This window comes from Platalea leucorodia, assembly GCF_965183815.1.
Source record: "Platalea leucorodia genome assembly, chromosome: 5".
NCBI classification, from domain to species: Eukaryota; Metazoa; Chordata; class Aves; order Pelecaniformes; family Threskiornithidae; genus Platalea; species Platalea leucorodia.
Genome location: NC_138827.1, coordinates 85,937,462 through 85,954,185, shown reverse-complemented (window position 1 = coordinate 85,954,185; position 16,724 = coordinate 85,937,462). Strand labels below are relative to the sequence as shown.

Genomic DNA, 16,724 nt, shown 5'->3' with positions numbered 1-16,724 from the left:
CTTTTGTGGACATTTTGAGAAACGTCATAATTAGACAATATTTTGCATTTGAAGCACCCACACTGAAATTTCTTTCATTCTGCCTGTGTGTTTGCTTTTCAGTTTCCAGGAAATTGTATCTACGTGTAGGTTTTTCGTCCAGGGATTTAGCTCTTCCTTCTTTTTTCTTTGCACCTGAGGATATAATCCTTAGTTTGTGACAGTATAATAAAGTGATGGTGTTACAGGGGGAGGATATTGTAGCCTGAGGTGGGGGAATAAGCAGTTGGAATAAACGATACCTCTGAGAAACTAACAGTTTCCTATTTTGTGGAGGTATCCTGGTAATGTAAGGCACAGGAAGTAAAACACAGAAATGTATAGAAAGACCACTTATGCACACAAGAGCGTCTTGGTTTTCCATTGCGAGTGAGGGTGCATCTCACTTCTGCTGTTAACGCATTTTGTTCCTTGAATCCCTTCTGGTGTCATTTCCTGTCCATGATTTGTGGTCTGTGTAGGGGGTTTTGTATTATATTTTCAGGGAGTGTTGCAGTCTATTTGCTGAAATCTGTTCTGATTTGCTTAAATCTATTCTGTGAGCGTAACTTTGTTGGGCAAGATGTTTGTTTCCTTTCTTTTCTTTCCTGCTCTCTACAAGAGTAGCCACATTACATAAAATGATGTACAAGGAGTGCAACTGCTGATCGCGAAGTACAAAATGTGTCTGTGGGGTGTGTGGTTTTTTTGTTAACAGGGGAAGTAATTTGATGAGCGTGTGTGGAGTGTAGCTGTGGGGCATGCATGCATTGTTAAAATATTCAGAGAGCTAATTTCTGTGTTAGAATTGTAGGCCCATATGCTTACCAGATGCTCTTCTCTTGTTCCTCCAGGGTTTCGCTATGGGAGTGATATAGTTCCTTTTTCCAAGGAAGATGAAGAGCAAATGAAATACAAAACAGAAGCAAAATGTTTTTCTGTTTTGGGATTCAGCAGATCCTCTCAGGTACAGTACTAAATTTCTTCCCATTCAACTTCCTGGATTGTTCAAGACAATTGATTCCGTTTGAATTCACTAAAGTTGTGGTGTTGTACTGGGTTGCAGTATTGGGAATGGGGCATCTGCAGTCAGATATACAGGGGTGACTTATGTGCTGATTCTAGTATATGTAAACAGTATGTAGTCTTGTGAAGGAGAGAAGCTCATAAATGTGGCCATTGGGCCCTCAAGTGAAGCAGGAGGCACTGAACTTGGATCTCTGCAAGGTAGAGACAGTGTAGTCTCATTTCATCTCACGAACTTAAATAGTGATGCCAGATGTGCAACAAAAGATAGTCTCTCTTCTGTTCAGGTCATGCAGAAGCCTTTTTGGACTTTGTTCAGCCACCAGTGTGTTCTTTTTAATGGAAGAAGCCTCTCCTTTAACATTAAAGAAATGTTAAAGAAAGCCTGAGAACTGACTGCATTCATTCTCATTTCCATAAGGATTAGTTTCTGAACTGTGACTTGCCTCCTGTTTCTACTATAACAAAACCAAAACGTAGTGAACACTCCTGTCGTGGTTTAACCCCAGTCAGCAACCAAGTATCACACAGCTGCTTGTTCACCCTCCCACCCCTCTGGTGGGAAGAGGGAGAGAATCAGAAAAAAAAAAAAGTAAAACCCGCAGGTTGAGATGAAGACAATTTAATAGGACAGCAAAGAAAAAAAATAATGATAAAAGAATATACAAAACAAGTGATGCACAATGCAATTGCTCACCACCCACTGACCGATGCCCAGCACGTCCCCAGGCAGTGATCGCTGCCCCCCTGGCCAACCCCTCCCAGTTTATATACTGAGCATGATGCCATACGGTACGGCATAGCCCTGTGGCCAGTCTGGGTCAGCTGTCCTGGCTGTGCCCCCTCCCAGCTTCTTGTGCACCTGGCAGAGCAGGGGAAGCTGAAAAGTCCTTGACTGGTGTAAGCACCACTCAGCAACAACTAAACCGTCAGTGTGTTATCAACATTATTCTCATCCTAAATCCAAACCACAGCACTGCACCAGCTACTAGGAAGAAAATTAACTCTATCCCAGCCGAAACCAGGACAACTTCATAGAACTTAAATGAAGGTGACATCATTCAAAAACTTTCCATATCAATGAGATGCTTTGTGTTTGTATGCACTTACCTGTACTTGTGGTGTTAACTTTGCCATTCATTTTACGTGGAAGTTGTAAGAAACTTACATTGAGCAAGTACCTTTAATAAAAGCTATCCAGCACAAGGTGATTTCCTGCGGAAAATCCAGGACTTAAGCATTAGGAAAGCCTTAGGCAAAGGCTTAACAAACCCTGCTTGAAGCAGGACACATGAAGACAAATTAGAGTTGTGAGCACCAGTGATTGCTAGAAACGTTAAGCTGCTCCCACTCTTTCTTCTCCGGGATGTTGCACAGGGTGACTGAAACTTTACTCTTCTTGGAGTTCACTGCATCCAGTCCCCTTCAGCACTCAGAACTGAAAGGAAATCGTAGGGCAGCTCTGCGACTTTTGTTCTGAAAGCTCCCAGCCCTCCTGCTCTTCTTTGAAATGTCTCACTGCCTGAACAAAATAGAACCCTTGACAAAGGCTGAGGAATCGTTACCTCTGCCAGGAAGGGAAGGTGCTAATGAAACAGGAAGTATCTGTGGGAGCTCACTCCCAAATGAGTGTAACTAAATGTATTTTTACTTTACAGTACAGGTGGCACAGAGACCCCTGTGTGTTGCTAGATATGCCCTTAGACTACTGCAGTGCGGTGGTCCAAAGCATATTATTAACTGAGGAGCCAAGAAGTTACATTGATTTATTGAAATGAGAAGCCAGCCTAAATGGGAACTGCAACCTGGTTGCTCCTTGAGGACATTCAGAACTTCAAGTTGTTAAGTAACACGGCAGCTTGTGTACTGAAAGTGCTGGATTGAGGAAACATATCATGCTTGAGCTTTTATGCCGTAAATTGGCCAGGGCAGAGCGATGTTGAGGACTGCTAAATCCCGTGCCAGAAACTGGGTCCAACAAGTGAAATGTTGTGTCTGAACCCAGTGTTTCAATGACACAATTTCTTGCACCTTTTCATGCTTTATTAGCCTACAGCTGAGTCTTACTGTCTTCATTTAATTCTGTAAGAGGTATTTCACCATGTGCAGCGTTTTCTTATGCTGGAGGCTGGCCTCCTAGTTTGACTTGAAGTCTGACTTTTATTGAAAACAGGAACTAAGAGGAAAACAGATGAGAAGCATCATGCTCTTGTGAGCTGTTATTTCACATGGATTTTTTTTTTGCCACCATTGCTCAGATAGTACGGTAATACCTTCAAATACATTGTTAATAATCAATTGTAGGAATATAATTAATTGTAGGAATACTTCTGATTCACATAAATTTGTCTCGAATTAACAAATTGGTTTTATATTTTTTCAATGCACAAAATATTTATTGCTTTTGATAATTTTTATGATGTGCTTCTCTTGTCTGCGGATTTCATAATGAATAGGAATTATATCTTAAAGTGTGCTCTGGTCCTGTAACTAGGAGTGTGAGTAATTATGCCCAATAGTAGTTGCATAGACCTCAGTGGAATAAAATTGTTCACGTGTGATTGCAGGATTAAAATTGCACTGTATAGATAACGATATCAGGAAGTTTTCAACTACAACTGGAATTTTCAAGACCTATGCTTTCCTTATGTTTTGGCTCCTGAATTTTATTGTTTGGAATCATAATACTGGCACTATTTAAATGTATGTTTTATATTAAATTGTTTCTTTTAAAAACTTTGGAGAAAAGATAACTTATTATTAACTAGAGAAACTGGAACGGCTCCAAATACATAATTAAAGAAGGAATAGAACCACCTCATATTATTTTTCTGAGTTATTCACATCCCTCAGGAAAGAAGATCAGAGGCCGCTTAAACTTTGATTTTTAATTTATAAGCAATGCCATGTAAATCAAGAAATAATACTTGAAAATACGACAAAGGGACCCTTTTTTTTTTTTTGTAAACAAAAAAGGTCTAGTGATACACACATCTAGATATTTATACTGTACTGAACATAAAATTTCCTGAGCTTTTAAAGGCAGAACAGCAAAAAATAATTGCAGGTAGAATAATCTGAGTTGAAGAATCGTGCTGTAATACATTAAACACATCTGCTCTGGTGCAAGTTGTCTCTGACTTCAACAGCATTATGGTAATTTGCTAAATAATGAAACTCCAGGTTAGTTTGGAAGCAGTGTAATCTAAAGAGATTTTTCTTTAACAAAGAAAGGTCATTTTAACCAGTGTTCATAGTAGTGTGCAGTCTTTGTAACAGGTTTTCCACCATTGCAGTGTTTTGCTGGGTGTGTGTCTCACAGACTTTGTAGCTCTAGCTATGCCAGCAATGCCCCTTAATGAAACTGTATTTTTTTTTTTTTTTGGGTCAGTCGTGTTCATGAACAGCATAAACTCTGCTAACAGAAGTGCTTCTTTGCCAGCACAGCTCTATATACTCCAGGTTGCTGTTGAAGTAGCTTTATTAATTAAGGATGTGACTTTTTCCAGCTCCTTTCTGACATGTCTTTGCTAGGAAAATTTAATAGCATAGATGTGGTGTCAGTTAGGTTTAGGTCTCTTGTTAATTACTGTGGTTTTCCTCACTGACTTTTGAATTACTGCAGTACTATTCAGACTGGTTACAGCTGCAAGTACTGTAGCCTTTCATTCCTGCCCATCAATAGGAAGGTATGAGAATATCCTGCCGAATATGACTGAATATCTGTATTGAGGGATAAATGGAGATATGAAACATATACAGCGTTTTAACTTCTGTGCACAGTAATTAAGGTTTGTGGCTTCTCACTTGAGTTATGTGTTAGTTGTTTCGTAATTTAATTGGTCCAGTCACATTAATGACATTTGTTTTAGATCAGGTTAACTCTTGACTATTTGAATCTGTAGATCCAGAGGCATTACTACATGGGCAACCAGGTTCTGAAGGTCTTTGCAGCGAAAGATGATGAGGTAAGATGAACTGAAGTTTAATGCTGAAGGTGTTTTGCTGTGGAACAGAAAAGAATATTAGTGGTGCTTGAAATTGTCCCTTCTTTCCGTGTTAATAAAATAAATACTCTTAATGCAGTTTACAGAAGTCTTGTTCCATTGCCCATTAGGATGAAAAGAAGTTGGATTAGACCTCAAATGAATACCATATCTCATGCATAAGAAACTGGTAAATATCATGTTTGGGCACGGGGAATCTGGAATTGGTGCTTAAGTCCATTCTCATGCAGAGCACCAGCGTGCCCTGTCACTGTGTTATTTAGAACAGACCTCCAAATTATTTTAAATATTAGACATAAAACCTCACTGTAGTGCTCTGATGTGTTCCTTTAAGGGTCTGACTTCCCTCCCTTTCTCTTGTAATACTTTCAAGAGCTCTTCACACCTAGTGGAAAAGGTGGTACATGCTGGATCTAAAGTTTGCTCAGCTTTGAATAGATCCACTATCATGATGAGATTTGACCTTTCTGCTTCTTCGTTTTTTGAACGTGAAAAATGCCTGTGTTGAAGTTATAGCTGAAATGGGAACTTCTCTTGACTAAATCAATGCTGTTGAATTTGCTGTGAAAGATATATTTCAGCAGACTAATGAGAACTTGCATGACTCTAGAATCTTTTCTTTCCAGAATGCAGCAGTTGCTTTTTCTGCCCTTGTTCATGCATTGGATGAGTTGAAAGTGGTAGCTATAGTGCGTTATGCTTACGATAGAAGATGTAACCCGCAAATTGGGGTAGCTTTTCCGTATATTAAGGATGCATACGAGGTAATTTTTCACCCTTACCTTTCTGTAGAGAGCCTCTGTATTGATGCTTTACAAATACCAATTAATAAATGATCATATTTGAACCATATGAATTTGCAGTGCTATATAATACCAGAAGAAACCAGTGTGACTTTTCACAGTGATTTTAGGAAATACTACCAAGTCTTAGGACAAGGAGGTAATAAATAGTATTAAGAAAATTCCATAGAAAAAATAAATGGAAGAATAATGCCACGCGTTTCTATTAGTATGCTCTATATTACAGATTTAAATAATACTGAATTTTATTTTAATAACATAGTAATAATTTCATTTTGTTACCCTGGAAATCTCAATTTTTTTTGCTCTCTAGAAACAGTGTAATCACATACTTACATAGTAAGTTACCACTGCTTTATTACTGTGTTACTACGGACCTCTCTGCATACAATCCAAAGTTGCACTCGATTCTATCATTTTCTTAAACTGTGGATTTATCTCCCGGTTGCTTGCTAGTGCAAAATTTGAATTTCATGGTAGGTGTGGCATTTCAAGCATGTCTAACTACGCTGTTGTCATTAGGTTTCCAAGTCAATTGGAACTGAGGGGAGGAGCTCACAGCATTTAAAACTGTTGTTTAAATTCATATGGAGAGTTAGGAAGACAGTAGTATATTTATTTACTTGAAAAGGTTAATTTGAAAAACAGGAGAAAAAAAATGAAGTCTGTTTCTTAGGGGGAAAAAAAAAAAAGGAAAATCCTGTACACAGCAGAATCATATTTGAAATAATTTTTTTAAAGTTCTGAGAGACCCAGAAGCAACACAGTATGTCAGAATTTTTGCAGCATATGTTTCCACTGATCTTACTTACGAGAGACTATTGAAAGAGCTAAATATGTGTAGCATGGCTAAGCAATGACGAAGGTGGGGGCGGACATAACAATCTTCAGACTTTTGAAGGGTATAAACATAAAGGATGGAAAGGAATTATTTATGGTGGTATGAACTGGAGGAGGTATTTGAATAAAGAAAAAATTGGGCTGAGAATGTTAAAAAACCAAAACGAACCTTTGACTTTGAAACACAGTAAGCTATGATAAAACCTCCCAACATGCCAATGTATGGGGTATTTAAAGCTTGCCTGGTTGGAACTCTGCACAAGAAAAGGGATCAAATGACCTGGGAGGTTTTTATTCTACCAGTAGAAAAATGGGGAGTGTAGCCATTGCTATGTTATAAAATAATGCTGTGTTTTATTCTGCTTAAAACTGTGCTGCTCTGTAAATATTTTATTTAAGTATTTTGATACACACAGCTATTAGATCTTTGGATTTTTCTTATGTTTATATTGCCCTGATAGGTCACTTTGGGATACTTCAGATTTTTTTACTTCAGGCTCAGTTGTTTCTTTCTTCTTTTGTCTTGCTCAGTGTCTCATCTATGTGCAACTTCCCTACATGGAAGACTTAAGACAATACATATTTTCATCCTTGAAAAACAATAAAAAATGCATTCCTACAGGTAAGATAGCCCTTCACTGGGCAACTGGACAAAGCAACGTACTTGTCTTCCTTTAAGACGCTCTAAAAGACCTGGAATATTTGGCTTTCCAATGAAAACATAAGCTTGGTTGTTATTTTGGGTTAGGAAAAAAAAAAAAACCAGCCCTTTGGGAATACATTATGGTGATGTCATCTTGAAATGTAAATCCTGTATCAAAACTTTGGCAGCTTAGTTGCAGACCGAGCAGACTTGAGGTTTGCAGGCAATCTTTTAAAACTGTCCTGTTAAATGACCTCTGGCTCGGGTTCTGGGATTATTAGTCTCACAGGATCTCAGTGATAGACATCTGAGATTTAGTCCTCCGTATCCTTTGATCTTTGAACTCATTTGTGAGACTAAATGGTCAACCTTGTGGGAGCTACAATATGTGATTAGCTAGCTAGAATTAGAGTAGAGGCATTGACTGGATTCGTACAAAGCTGGTCCTGTAGCCGGTTGCAGTGTGGCCTGTTACTATAATGTACAAAGGCAAAGACTATGTTTTCTGTGGTGTGTTGTTTTTTAAAGCATGCACTTACTGGTGTCCAGATTCAGATGGAGAGCGTCTTTGGAGAGCCATAGAACATGCAGCCATACCAAGCTTGACTCACTGTTCTGAGAATTTTGCACAGCAATGAGCATAAATGGATGTAGTTTAAAATGCACTCCTACTTCTTTAATTTGTTATGAGATCCATTGAATGGGCAGCTGCACATCAGGGTATATAAAGCATGCTGGGTTGTTTCTGAAACAGTTACTATTTTCTTGCCTGTAACCAGCAGTTTGAGAACAAATCTAAAACCTGTCTTACCAAAGCAATAGTTGACTATTGTGAACTGTGTTAATTTGCAATCATAACTTTTAAAATTTATATTATGCCATTTAGTTTTCCAAACCAGCTGTTCTTCTTGTTTTCTAAGCGGCCTATAAACCTTCTGTTGCAAATAAAAACATCTTGAAAAAGAAGAAAAATGGAAGCAGAAAAGCAGCAATAATTGAGGTCTTGGGGGGGGGAAAAAAAGGCTTCATGACTTTACGTTGTAGTCCTTAAATAAAGCAGGGGTTTTATTATTGTGTCCATTATCCATATTCTTTATTGGCACGTCTATATCTGCAGCGTATTCTGTGGCATGTAATGACTTGGTCAAAATCTCACATTATGAAGTGAATCTTCACATAAATTTTTTCAAGAAACGCATCCATCTGCAAGTGTATTTAATTTTTGTTTGTATGTAATTGCTGCCTTAGCGGATCAGTTATCTGCTGTTGACTCTTTGATTGATTCTATGAATTTGGTTTATGAAGATGATGATGGAGAAACTTTTGAAGACCTGTTTAAGCCCAGCAAAATCCCAAACCCTCATTTTCAGAGATTATATCAGGTGAGATGAACTATACGGTGTTTTTTAAAAACTTCTTTTGTTAAGACTTTTCACCTTTCTGTCTCTTCGATTCACATTGGAAGGATCTGCATTGTGAAGATAGGAGTATAAACTCTTTTGCACTTAAGTATGGGGTAGCCAGTCATTTCTATGTTGTCCCCGACATAGATGTTATTCTTAAAATTTCCAGTTTCCAGGAAGCAAGGGAAATTACACCTGTGCTGAGGTGTCTGCAACACCAACAGTGATATTCACAGGCACCTAGACTAGACAAGTTAAAACTTGCTTTGGGTATCTCAACACTGGGTTGCCACGATCATGGTGCGGACATAGGCTCACTCTTCAGCTTCTGGGCAAAGAGGGAAACTGACCGAAAATCAGGGATCTCTTACCTCCTCGTTCTGTGTCCCATCAAATCTTGAGCAGTCACTTTTCTGTGCGTTGTTGCATCTAGCAGTGGTTCCAGAACAGATCAGTCTGAGGTGAACTTGATCAGTAGTAAATGGTTAACATTGTTGACATTTGAAATATTCCATTTGGGTGTCTGAGCTGACGCATTTTATGGGCAAGCAGAACAGTTCACACTTCTTGCAGTTATTGTATCAAGCTGTCTACATTTTGATTTACATTCCTTTCATATCATGAAGATTTTCATTGCAACTGTGAAGATGAGAGACTTAATTATACATTGGAATTCAAGTGCCCAAAAAAAAAAAGCACAGCAAATTCAAAAATAAGGAAAATTACAATGCAATTTATGCAGCTGCAGAATTGTGTTGTATACAGACCCATGGAGATACATTGAGTGCGTGACTCCACTCTGAAAATTGACCAAAAATGGTATTACAGCATCCATGTTCATCCTATCTCAACAATTCCAAATGAGTTTTTTTTAAGTTTACAAGTAGGAAAGAAGATGCTTTTTTAAATGAAGAGAACTTACCCTAGCTTCCAAAAGCCATGCTGCCTCAGTATTGTCAAAAGAAGCAATGGATCTGAAGGTCATATTTATGTTTCAGGAACACATGTAAGCCCACTGTCTTCAAATCCTACTCTGATTGACACCTGAAGAACTCAGTGTTCCCTTCAAATTCTGCCAGTCATAGTGACAAGACAGTGTGTAACTGAATGCAAGATTTGGTCAGTAGAAAGTTATTGCTGGGCAAGAGCTTAAAATGGATTGACCTCTGCATGACTCATGTTTTAGGAAGGATTGTAAAGTTTGGGTATTACAAAACAAATATGGTTTTGCTTGTAAATGAAACACATAGGGGATAGAATTTCCTCTGTTGTATCACTGGATACAATTTTGCATTGTTTTGGTTCAGTGGATGTCGCCTATCAAGGAAAGATGTTTCTTTAGGTGTGCCATTTGTCTTCTGAAACAGTATGATGGCGTTGTCCCAGCAGGTGAGTCAAGTGCTGCTATAAGAGACTAACTGCATAACTCGCCAGTTTCCTTAGAGGATAGTAGGATTTTGTAAGGATAAATGCTACTCGTGGAAAAAAGTATTTACTGACTGTTTCAATCTACTAGGTAGTATACAGTTCCTGTCCACAGTGCTTGCTTTTTATAAAGCCCTAAATTACCAGCCCTTTTAGTGCTTTCTTTTGCCCCTGCACAGCCCCATTTTTTTTGTCTTGGTTACAAAACTGTTATTAATCCATATAAGTCGCAAAAAGATTGTTCTCTCTTTTGCTGCAAACATGTTCCAGATTCTTAATATTTTGCTCTTGGACCAAGTGGCACTGCTGGTTCCTTGAGAACTATGAAGAAAAATTATACATCATCTTTTGAATGTAGCCAGTAAATTGATTGGGCTGAACAGGATGGTTTGGAAAAATAACTCTGAAGAAAGGATGAACTCCCCCTTCATTTCCTTGCTCTGTTGCCTCATGAAGATATTTGGAATGATAAGTGACAAGAGCCAAAATTTAAACAGAAACATCAAGCTAAATTATATCTCTGGAAGTAGTGGTAGGCATCAGGAAATGACAGAGTGGGTGGAAAGGAGTTGCTAATGCTTGCTGAGTGGAAGATGAGGAATATCCTATATCCAGAGTTTCAACTTTTATTCCTTGCTTCCAGAAAAGCCCCAGTGAACATCCCTAGCTTTTGTGGTGGCAGACTTCCAACGTCATTGTTTAAGTTGTTCCTCTTAAATACAGGGATTTGAAGCACATAAGACATTTGAGGAATGCAGTGCATTTTATTTGATAGCCAAATAAACAAATTGCTCAACAATGATTGTTCTGTACGGAGGCAGACCTGGGGGGAAGGTGTGTGGGGATGGTGGCCTGCAGCATCGCAGAGTTCCTGGGATCCAGCTGCAGAGTCTGCATCTCCGTGTGCTGCAGTGGCTCTTGTTAGACCACGTGTAATCAGCTGTAGAGGACTGAGCTCATTTGTAAGTGGTTGGACTGTACAGTGAAGTTCTTTCAAAAAGCAGCGCAGCAGGGGGACAGGAGGCAGCTCACAGAAGTCTATAAGGGCTTTCAGCAACAAGTAAACTTACCTTTGAACGTAGTGGGTCTGTTGGAAGGTCATTTTGAAATCATCACAAACTAGGTGTAAACTGAACTCTAAGACACTTGGGTTGGGATTCATTTCACACATGCTTAACCACCTAAAAGCTAGCTAAGTAGTGTAAGCTGAGTTGTCCAAGCCTATTCCATAATCCATGAAAAAAGAACCTTGGGAAAGCAATTGATCCTTCTTGTTTTGGAGATCATAAGTACACGATAGTTGTGGTTGTATAGAGTGAGTAGGTCGCTGGTATAGACTAGATGCTTATCTTTTAGATAGCTGAACCTGCCTCCCATGTTCTAAGCCTTTAAGTACTGTTAGGTTCCTGTAGGATTTATAGATTTGCTAAAATATGTTCTTACAGAAGTGTGTTCCTAGATGCTGGCAGAATGCTTTCTTGCAGTAAATTCCTGTCTATTCATGCATTTATCCCATTGCTTACCATGTAATTAATTATGTGAAAAGCCCACTTCATTACATCTGTTGGCCAGTATCTTAGTGTGACCCCTGTTCCTGAAAGCTGGCTACATCTCTAGGCTGGAAATGTAAGGAAATTAGGAAGAGCAAGGAGGAACTAGTACGTTGCAGATAACATGCATGAATAGAATGGTGAGTCTGGAAGCCAGTGGCAGTGCGGGTTGCCGTCTAGCCAGTGAAGGTAGGAGTGGTTCTTGCTGGGCACAGAAGGAAGAGGAAGCAAGGTTAAACGGGACTGTTTGGGATTAGAAACTTCAGGTTAAGTCTATTCAACTTCATCTCCATTTAGCACCTGAGTTTGATGGTACCTGCCATCTCAGGTTTCAGAGGTCATCATCTACTCTGAAAAACAGGAACGAGTGGAGGCTGTGGCTACTCAGTCTGCTCAGCTCTTGAGCTGCACACATAGGCATTTCAGATGCAAAAGCCTGAAAAACACATTCACAACAGGGGACTTAGTTTTTTTGCTTTGTGAGTTTAATTCAATCCCCTAATGTTGTTTTAATATTATTTTTTTGTACCACAAGAGCCATTACTGCAGCTTCCAGCAACATTTTTGCTCTCTTTCAAAATAATTATGCCTTAAATCATTACAAGTGTTTCCAAATCAGTAGCCTTGTATGACTGCCTCCTTTTGAAAGTATGTTCTAATATGGATTGGAATCTTAATGGCTGCATGAAAGCACATCAGTATTGATGTGTAGCATATGGTCTGCATTTTCTTTATTGGCAGCTTTTCAGCATGAATAGAGGGGTTTGCTTGTTTGCTTTGGTTTTGTTTTTAAAATTAATGTCATGTCTGACAGCCAACAGGGGAGCAAATCTCTGCTGTATTCCTAGTTTACTAAGTTACCTTCACACTTGTGTCTAATTCACCCGGTACAGTGGGCTTGGAAAAATTATTCTTACATGTACATCACATGTTTTTTATGTGTGTATGTATGTGTGTGCATGCACTGGTATCTGTGTATATATATGCACATACATCTCTACTGCTATCCCACACTTGACAACATTTAAGAGATACCTACTTTGTTTTTAAAATTCTCAATGGAATTTCTGTAGCCTGCTTCATTAACCTCATCTCTCTCCCTCTGCTTGGCTCCCTGACTGTATGCGCTGTCCTTACACTTCGGTGCAAAAGCCTTTTCTTCTGTACCTCCTACCATCTGTTCCAACTTTGATGTACATCTGTCAGGCCCCTTCATTCCCTCGCTCTTTTCAAAGCTAATTTGCAAACATACCTGTATTCTGTGCCTCACCTGTGCACATTTAACTTCTCTCTTTCTGTTTGCTCTTAAACTGGTGAAAATTTCTTTTGTATGCATACTGAGTTTTATTGGCCAAGAAGAAATATTTTCTTTGAGGGACAATAAACTGTGACAATAACTGGAATACATGGTTGGGGTATATATCTCGTTGCCCAATTTTGGAATGTGTAGAAATCTCCCATGTGACTGTTTTATAATAGAACTGCATTTTAAAGGTAAAGTGAAGTTAAAGAGCTGAACAGATGCAGATGACTGTTTCATTCCTGGGATTTTCCTAATAATTTTCATAGAACTCATTCCAGTGAGTGTGGGAACACTCATCTGCATCAGTATTCTTGTTTAATATCATTATTAGTCTCCTTAAACAGATGATCATATGACTTTCAATCCACTTGTGAGCTGGAATATTTGTCAGCAATATGAAGGTAGTTTCTTTAATATGGAAGATACTTTGCACGTACCATACAATGTCAGACATACAGGCATTATATTAAAAGCACATAAACTAAAAGAGCTTTTTTGCTCAAATTGTTTCTTGCAGTGTTTGCAGCATAAGGCTTTTCACCCCAATGAGCCATTGCCGCCAATTGAACAGCACCTTTTAGAGATGCTGGAGATGCCCCGTGTGGTAGAAGAAAGGTGTCAGGCTCCTCTTGAAAAAGTAAAAGCACTTTTCCCCCTAAAGGAAGTTGGCAAGAAAAAAGAAGAGAAAACTGCTCAAGACATCTTCAAAGACAAGTAAGTTGGAGATATATTATGGATTTTTTTGAAACTGTTTTTTACACTTCAAATTGGTTTTGCTGGCTGAAGCAGGCTCAGAGTCTTTTGAACATAAGATCAATGAGTTACACACTGAAAAAATACTGATGGGTGGAGAATATTGTGGTACCACAGTATGTCTGGGGTATTTTGTGAATACTGGTGGTCTTACTGTTATGGGGCAAGACACACCAGGAACCAGTCTGTAGCTTCCTCATGTCTGTATTTGTTGTCACAGAATCACAGAATCCATCAGGTTGGAAAGGGACCTCAGGAGGTTTCTTGTTCAACCTGCTGCTCCAAGCAGGGTCACTTACGAGATCTAAACCGGTAACTCAGGGCTTCATCCAGTCTGGTCTTGAAAACATCCAGGGGTGGAGACTGCACATGCTCTCTGGGCAACGTGTTGCATTGCTTACTGTCTCCTGGTCAAACAGTTTGTCCTACTGGTAGTTATAAAACAGTTCAAATAAGAATAACAGAGGGTCTAATTTAGTTTAGAATAAATACTGCGGAGCTTTAAATTAGCTGTAAAGATTAGTCTTCCTTCTCAGTATGCTCAATTTAGGTTGTTCTGTAGCTTTCATTTTGAATTCCAAATCAAAAGAAAAGCAGCTTCATTATTATCTGCTGTGCAATAAATGTGGATGTCTTGAAAAATCAAACTGTTATGGACTCTTCCTGGAACATCTATTGTCTGAACAGTTCTTAAGATTTTTTTTTTTTTTGTTATTATATATACTGTGTTTATTTTTTGTGCTGCAAATATGAAGAATAAATGCTTAATTGCTACTGCATTGGTACTGTCACCCCAGCCACAAGTCAATTTGTTCAAACAAAATCTGCTTCTTTGAGCTTAATTTATTGAATGCCTGTAATATAACTAGTGGGTCCCCTGGGATGTTGGAGAGTTCTCAGTTAGCTGCTTCCCCCTCCCTTTTGTCATTTTTAGCTCAGTCCTTTCAGCGCTAGGAACAATGTCTTTAAGCCATTTTGAGGCCTTGCTTAGCTGAGCTGTCATATATCGTTTACCTTGGGTTGGCTAGAGCCTCCTCAGCATGTTATTTTTGGGAAGACCTGACATAGGATTTCTCACATTACTGTTCTGGAATAACGACCACATTTCTGTATACAGACTGGGAAACACCTTGCTTTTTATTTTGGTCATTGCTGTGTGTGCCTGTCTTGCCTTGGTGTGTCTGAGAATTCATACTGATTAAATTCTCTTGTCTTTGCCCCAGTTTCTGTGTGTTTGTGTGTATATACACATGCATTTATATATGTATTTTAAAAAGTGATAGAACTAGTTTAAAAAAAAAAGGCAAAACTTGGGTTCAAACAAGCTAGGGAGAAAATTTAAACAGAAAACAGTGACCCATTACTGGTAGTTGCTTAAAAACATATCACCCCAAAGGCATCAATTTGACAAGCAAGAAGGAAAGCTATTTTGTTTAAAAACTGGTTTCCTTTAGAGGAGTGATAAAAGCAGCTATAAAAATAGTTGAGATAGAAATTGGTGTAGAGCATTAAAATGATTTTAAAAAATCTGTAAGGGAGGCAAAAGGGTACAGACTCAACTATGCAAAGAAGAATAATGGTAATAGGATTAAAAATATGAAAGAAGCTGGTATTGCTGTAGTAATGAATGGGAACAGTCGTATTGTCGGTAGTACAACAAAAGTGTTAACTTTATGTTTTTGTTCTGTGTTTGGGGAAAAGCTGAGTGATATAGTTAAATCATTTGATAAAGAAAAGTGCATCACTGCAACAATGACTTAAGGAAAATGTTAAACACCAGATAACATTCAACTTGTTAAAACTATTAGATCTAGATAATTTGCACTAAAGTGTTTTGAAAAAGTTGGCTAGAAGCTCTCTTGACCATTATTTTTGTTTTCTAAAACTGATTTGTGTCTCCTATCATCATATTGACCTGATTCATCCCTGCTTGATTTTAAGGTCTAATGGGATTAAGGCAGCATAAATGTAGGCATGATACCTTAATACAGATTTTAATATTCAACATTCATTTGTTTCACTTCTGCTAAACTCTGTGTAGTTTGAAAAATCCAGTAAAATAGAAAGCATTTTACTTTTTCCTTCTTAGGCTGGCTTTGGAGAGGCTGTTACCTCATCCAGCTTTGCAGTATGTGAGAGGCTTCTATATAAATGTAGAAGTGGGTGTTTTAAATTAATCTTGTATTTTATTCGTTTTTTTCAAATAGTAGTTGCACGTGTTACAGTTTAAAAATACTGCTAATCAGTGCATTACCAGCAACAGATTCTAAATGTCAGATCCCTGGCTGGTATAAATGGGTATGGATTCATTAGTTTCTGCTGTACTGCACTGATTAATGACAGCTATAGATTTGGTCCTAGGCAATTAAATGCAGCATCATCATTTATGTTCTCCTCCTTCCTCCAATCCCAAAGCATTTTGAATCAGTAAAAATAATGCAGAAGGAGGAAGATTTCAAGACATTGCAGTTGAGTGGAAAAAACCTTTGGAGAAAAAATATTCTAAAAGAGAAATTTTGTTGTTCTTTGCACCTTTCATTAAACCATGTCAATATACAAGAATTTTGGTTCAAGTAGAAGTTCTAAACTCACCAATGTTAGATAAGTATCAGTTTCTCCATTTTACAGACAGGCATATTGGCTGTCCGAAACAATCAAGCAACTTGTTCAAGGTCAGCCAGAAAGTCAGCAGAGTTGAGAATGAAGCGAGGTATCCTATCCTTGTCCTGAGGCGTAACCAAAGTTATCATTCTCCTAGAGTGATAAGTAAGGTTATGTTGGATGACAGGAGTTGCTGAGGAGAAGGGATTTCATTTCAATAGTGACAAAATTAAGTTAAGGACAGAGAAGACTACTGAAACAAAGTGGGATAGATACGGATTGTAAAGTAGGGGAGGAGTGTGCTATAGAAAATAAAAAGGAAGACTGTGCAAGTTCTTTCTAATAGTTGATT

General features: G+C 38.3%; 1 protein-coding gene across 7 annotated transcripts in view; it reads left to right on the top strand.

Moving 5' to 3' along the window:
- The window catches only part of XRCC5 (X-ray repair cross complementing 5), a gene marked incomplete at its 3' end in the record, with an annotated part of 57,480 nt that overhangs the window by 18,993 nt on the left and 21,763 nt on the right, over positions 1 to 16,724 (top strand). For 6 of the 7 annotated variants that reach the window (XR_014228381.1, XR_014228382.1, XR_014228383.1 and 3 more), the window contains exons 9-14: positions 873 to 985; positions 4,950 to 5,012; positions 5,678 to 5,815; positions 7,226 to 7,316; positions 8,586 to 8,719; positions 13,536 to 13,732. Coding sequence is in view for 3 of the 7 variants with exons in the window: in XM_082314134.1 (XP_082170260.1) it covers positions 873 to 985; positions 4,950 to 5,012; positions 5,678 to 5,815; positions 7,226 to 7,316; positions 8,586 to 8,719; positions 13,536 to 13,732 (736 nt within the window). The remainder of the gene's footprint in view (positions 1 to 872; positions 986 to 4,949; positions 5,013 to 5,677; positions 5,816 to 7,225; positions 7,317 to 8,585; positions 8,720 to 13,535; positions 13,733 to 16,724) is intronic. The other variant, XM_082314135.1, reaches the window with a different exon arrangement.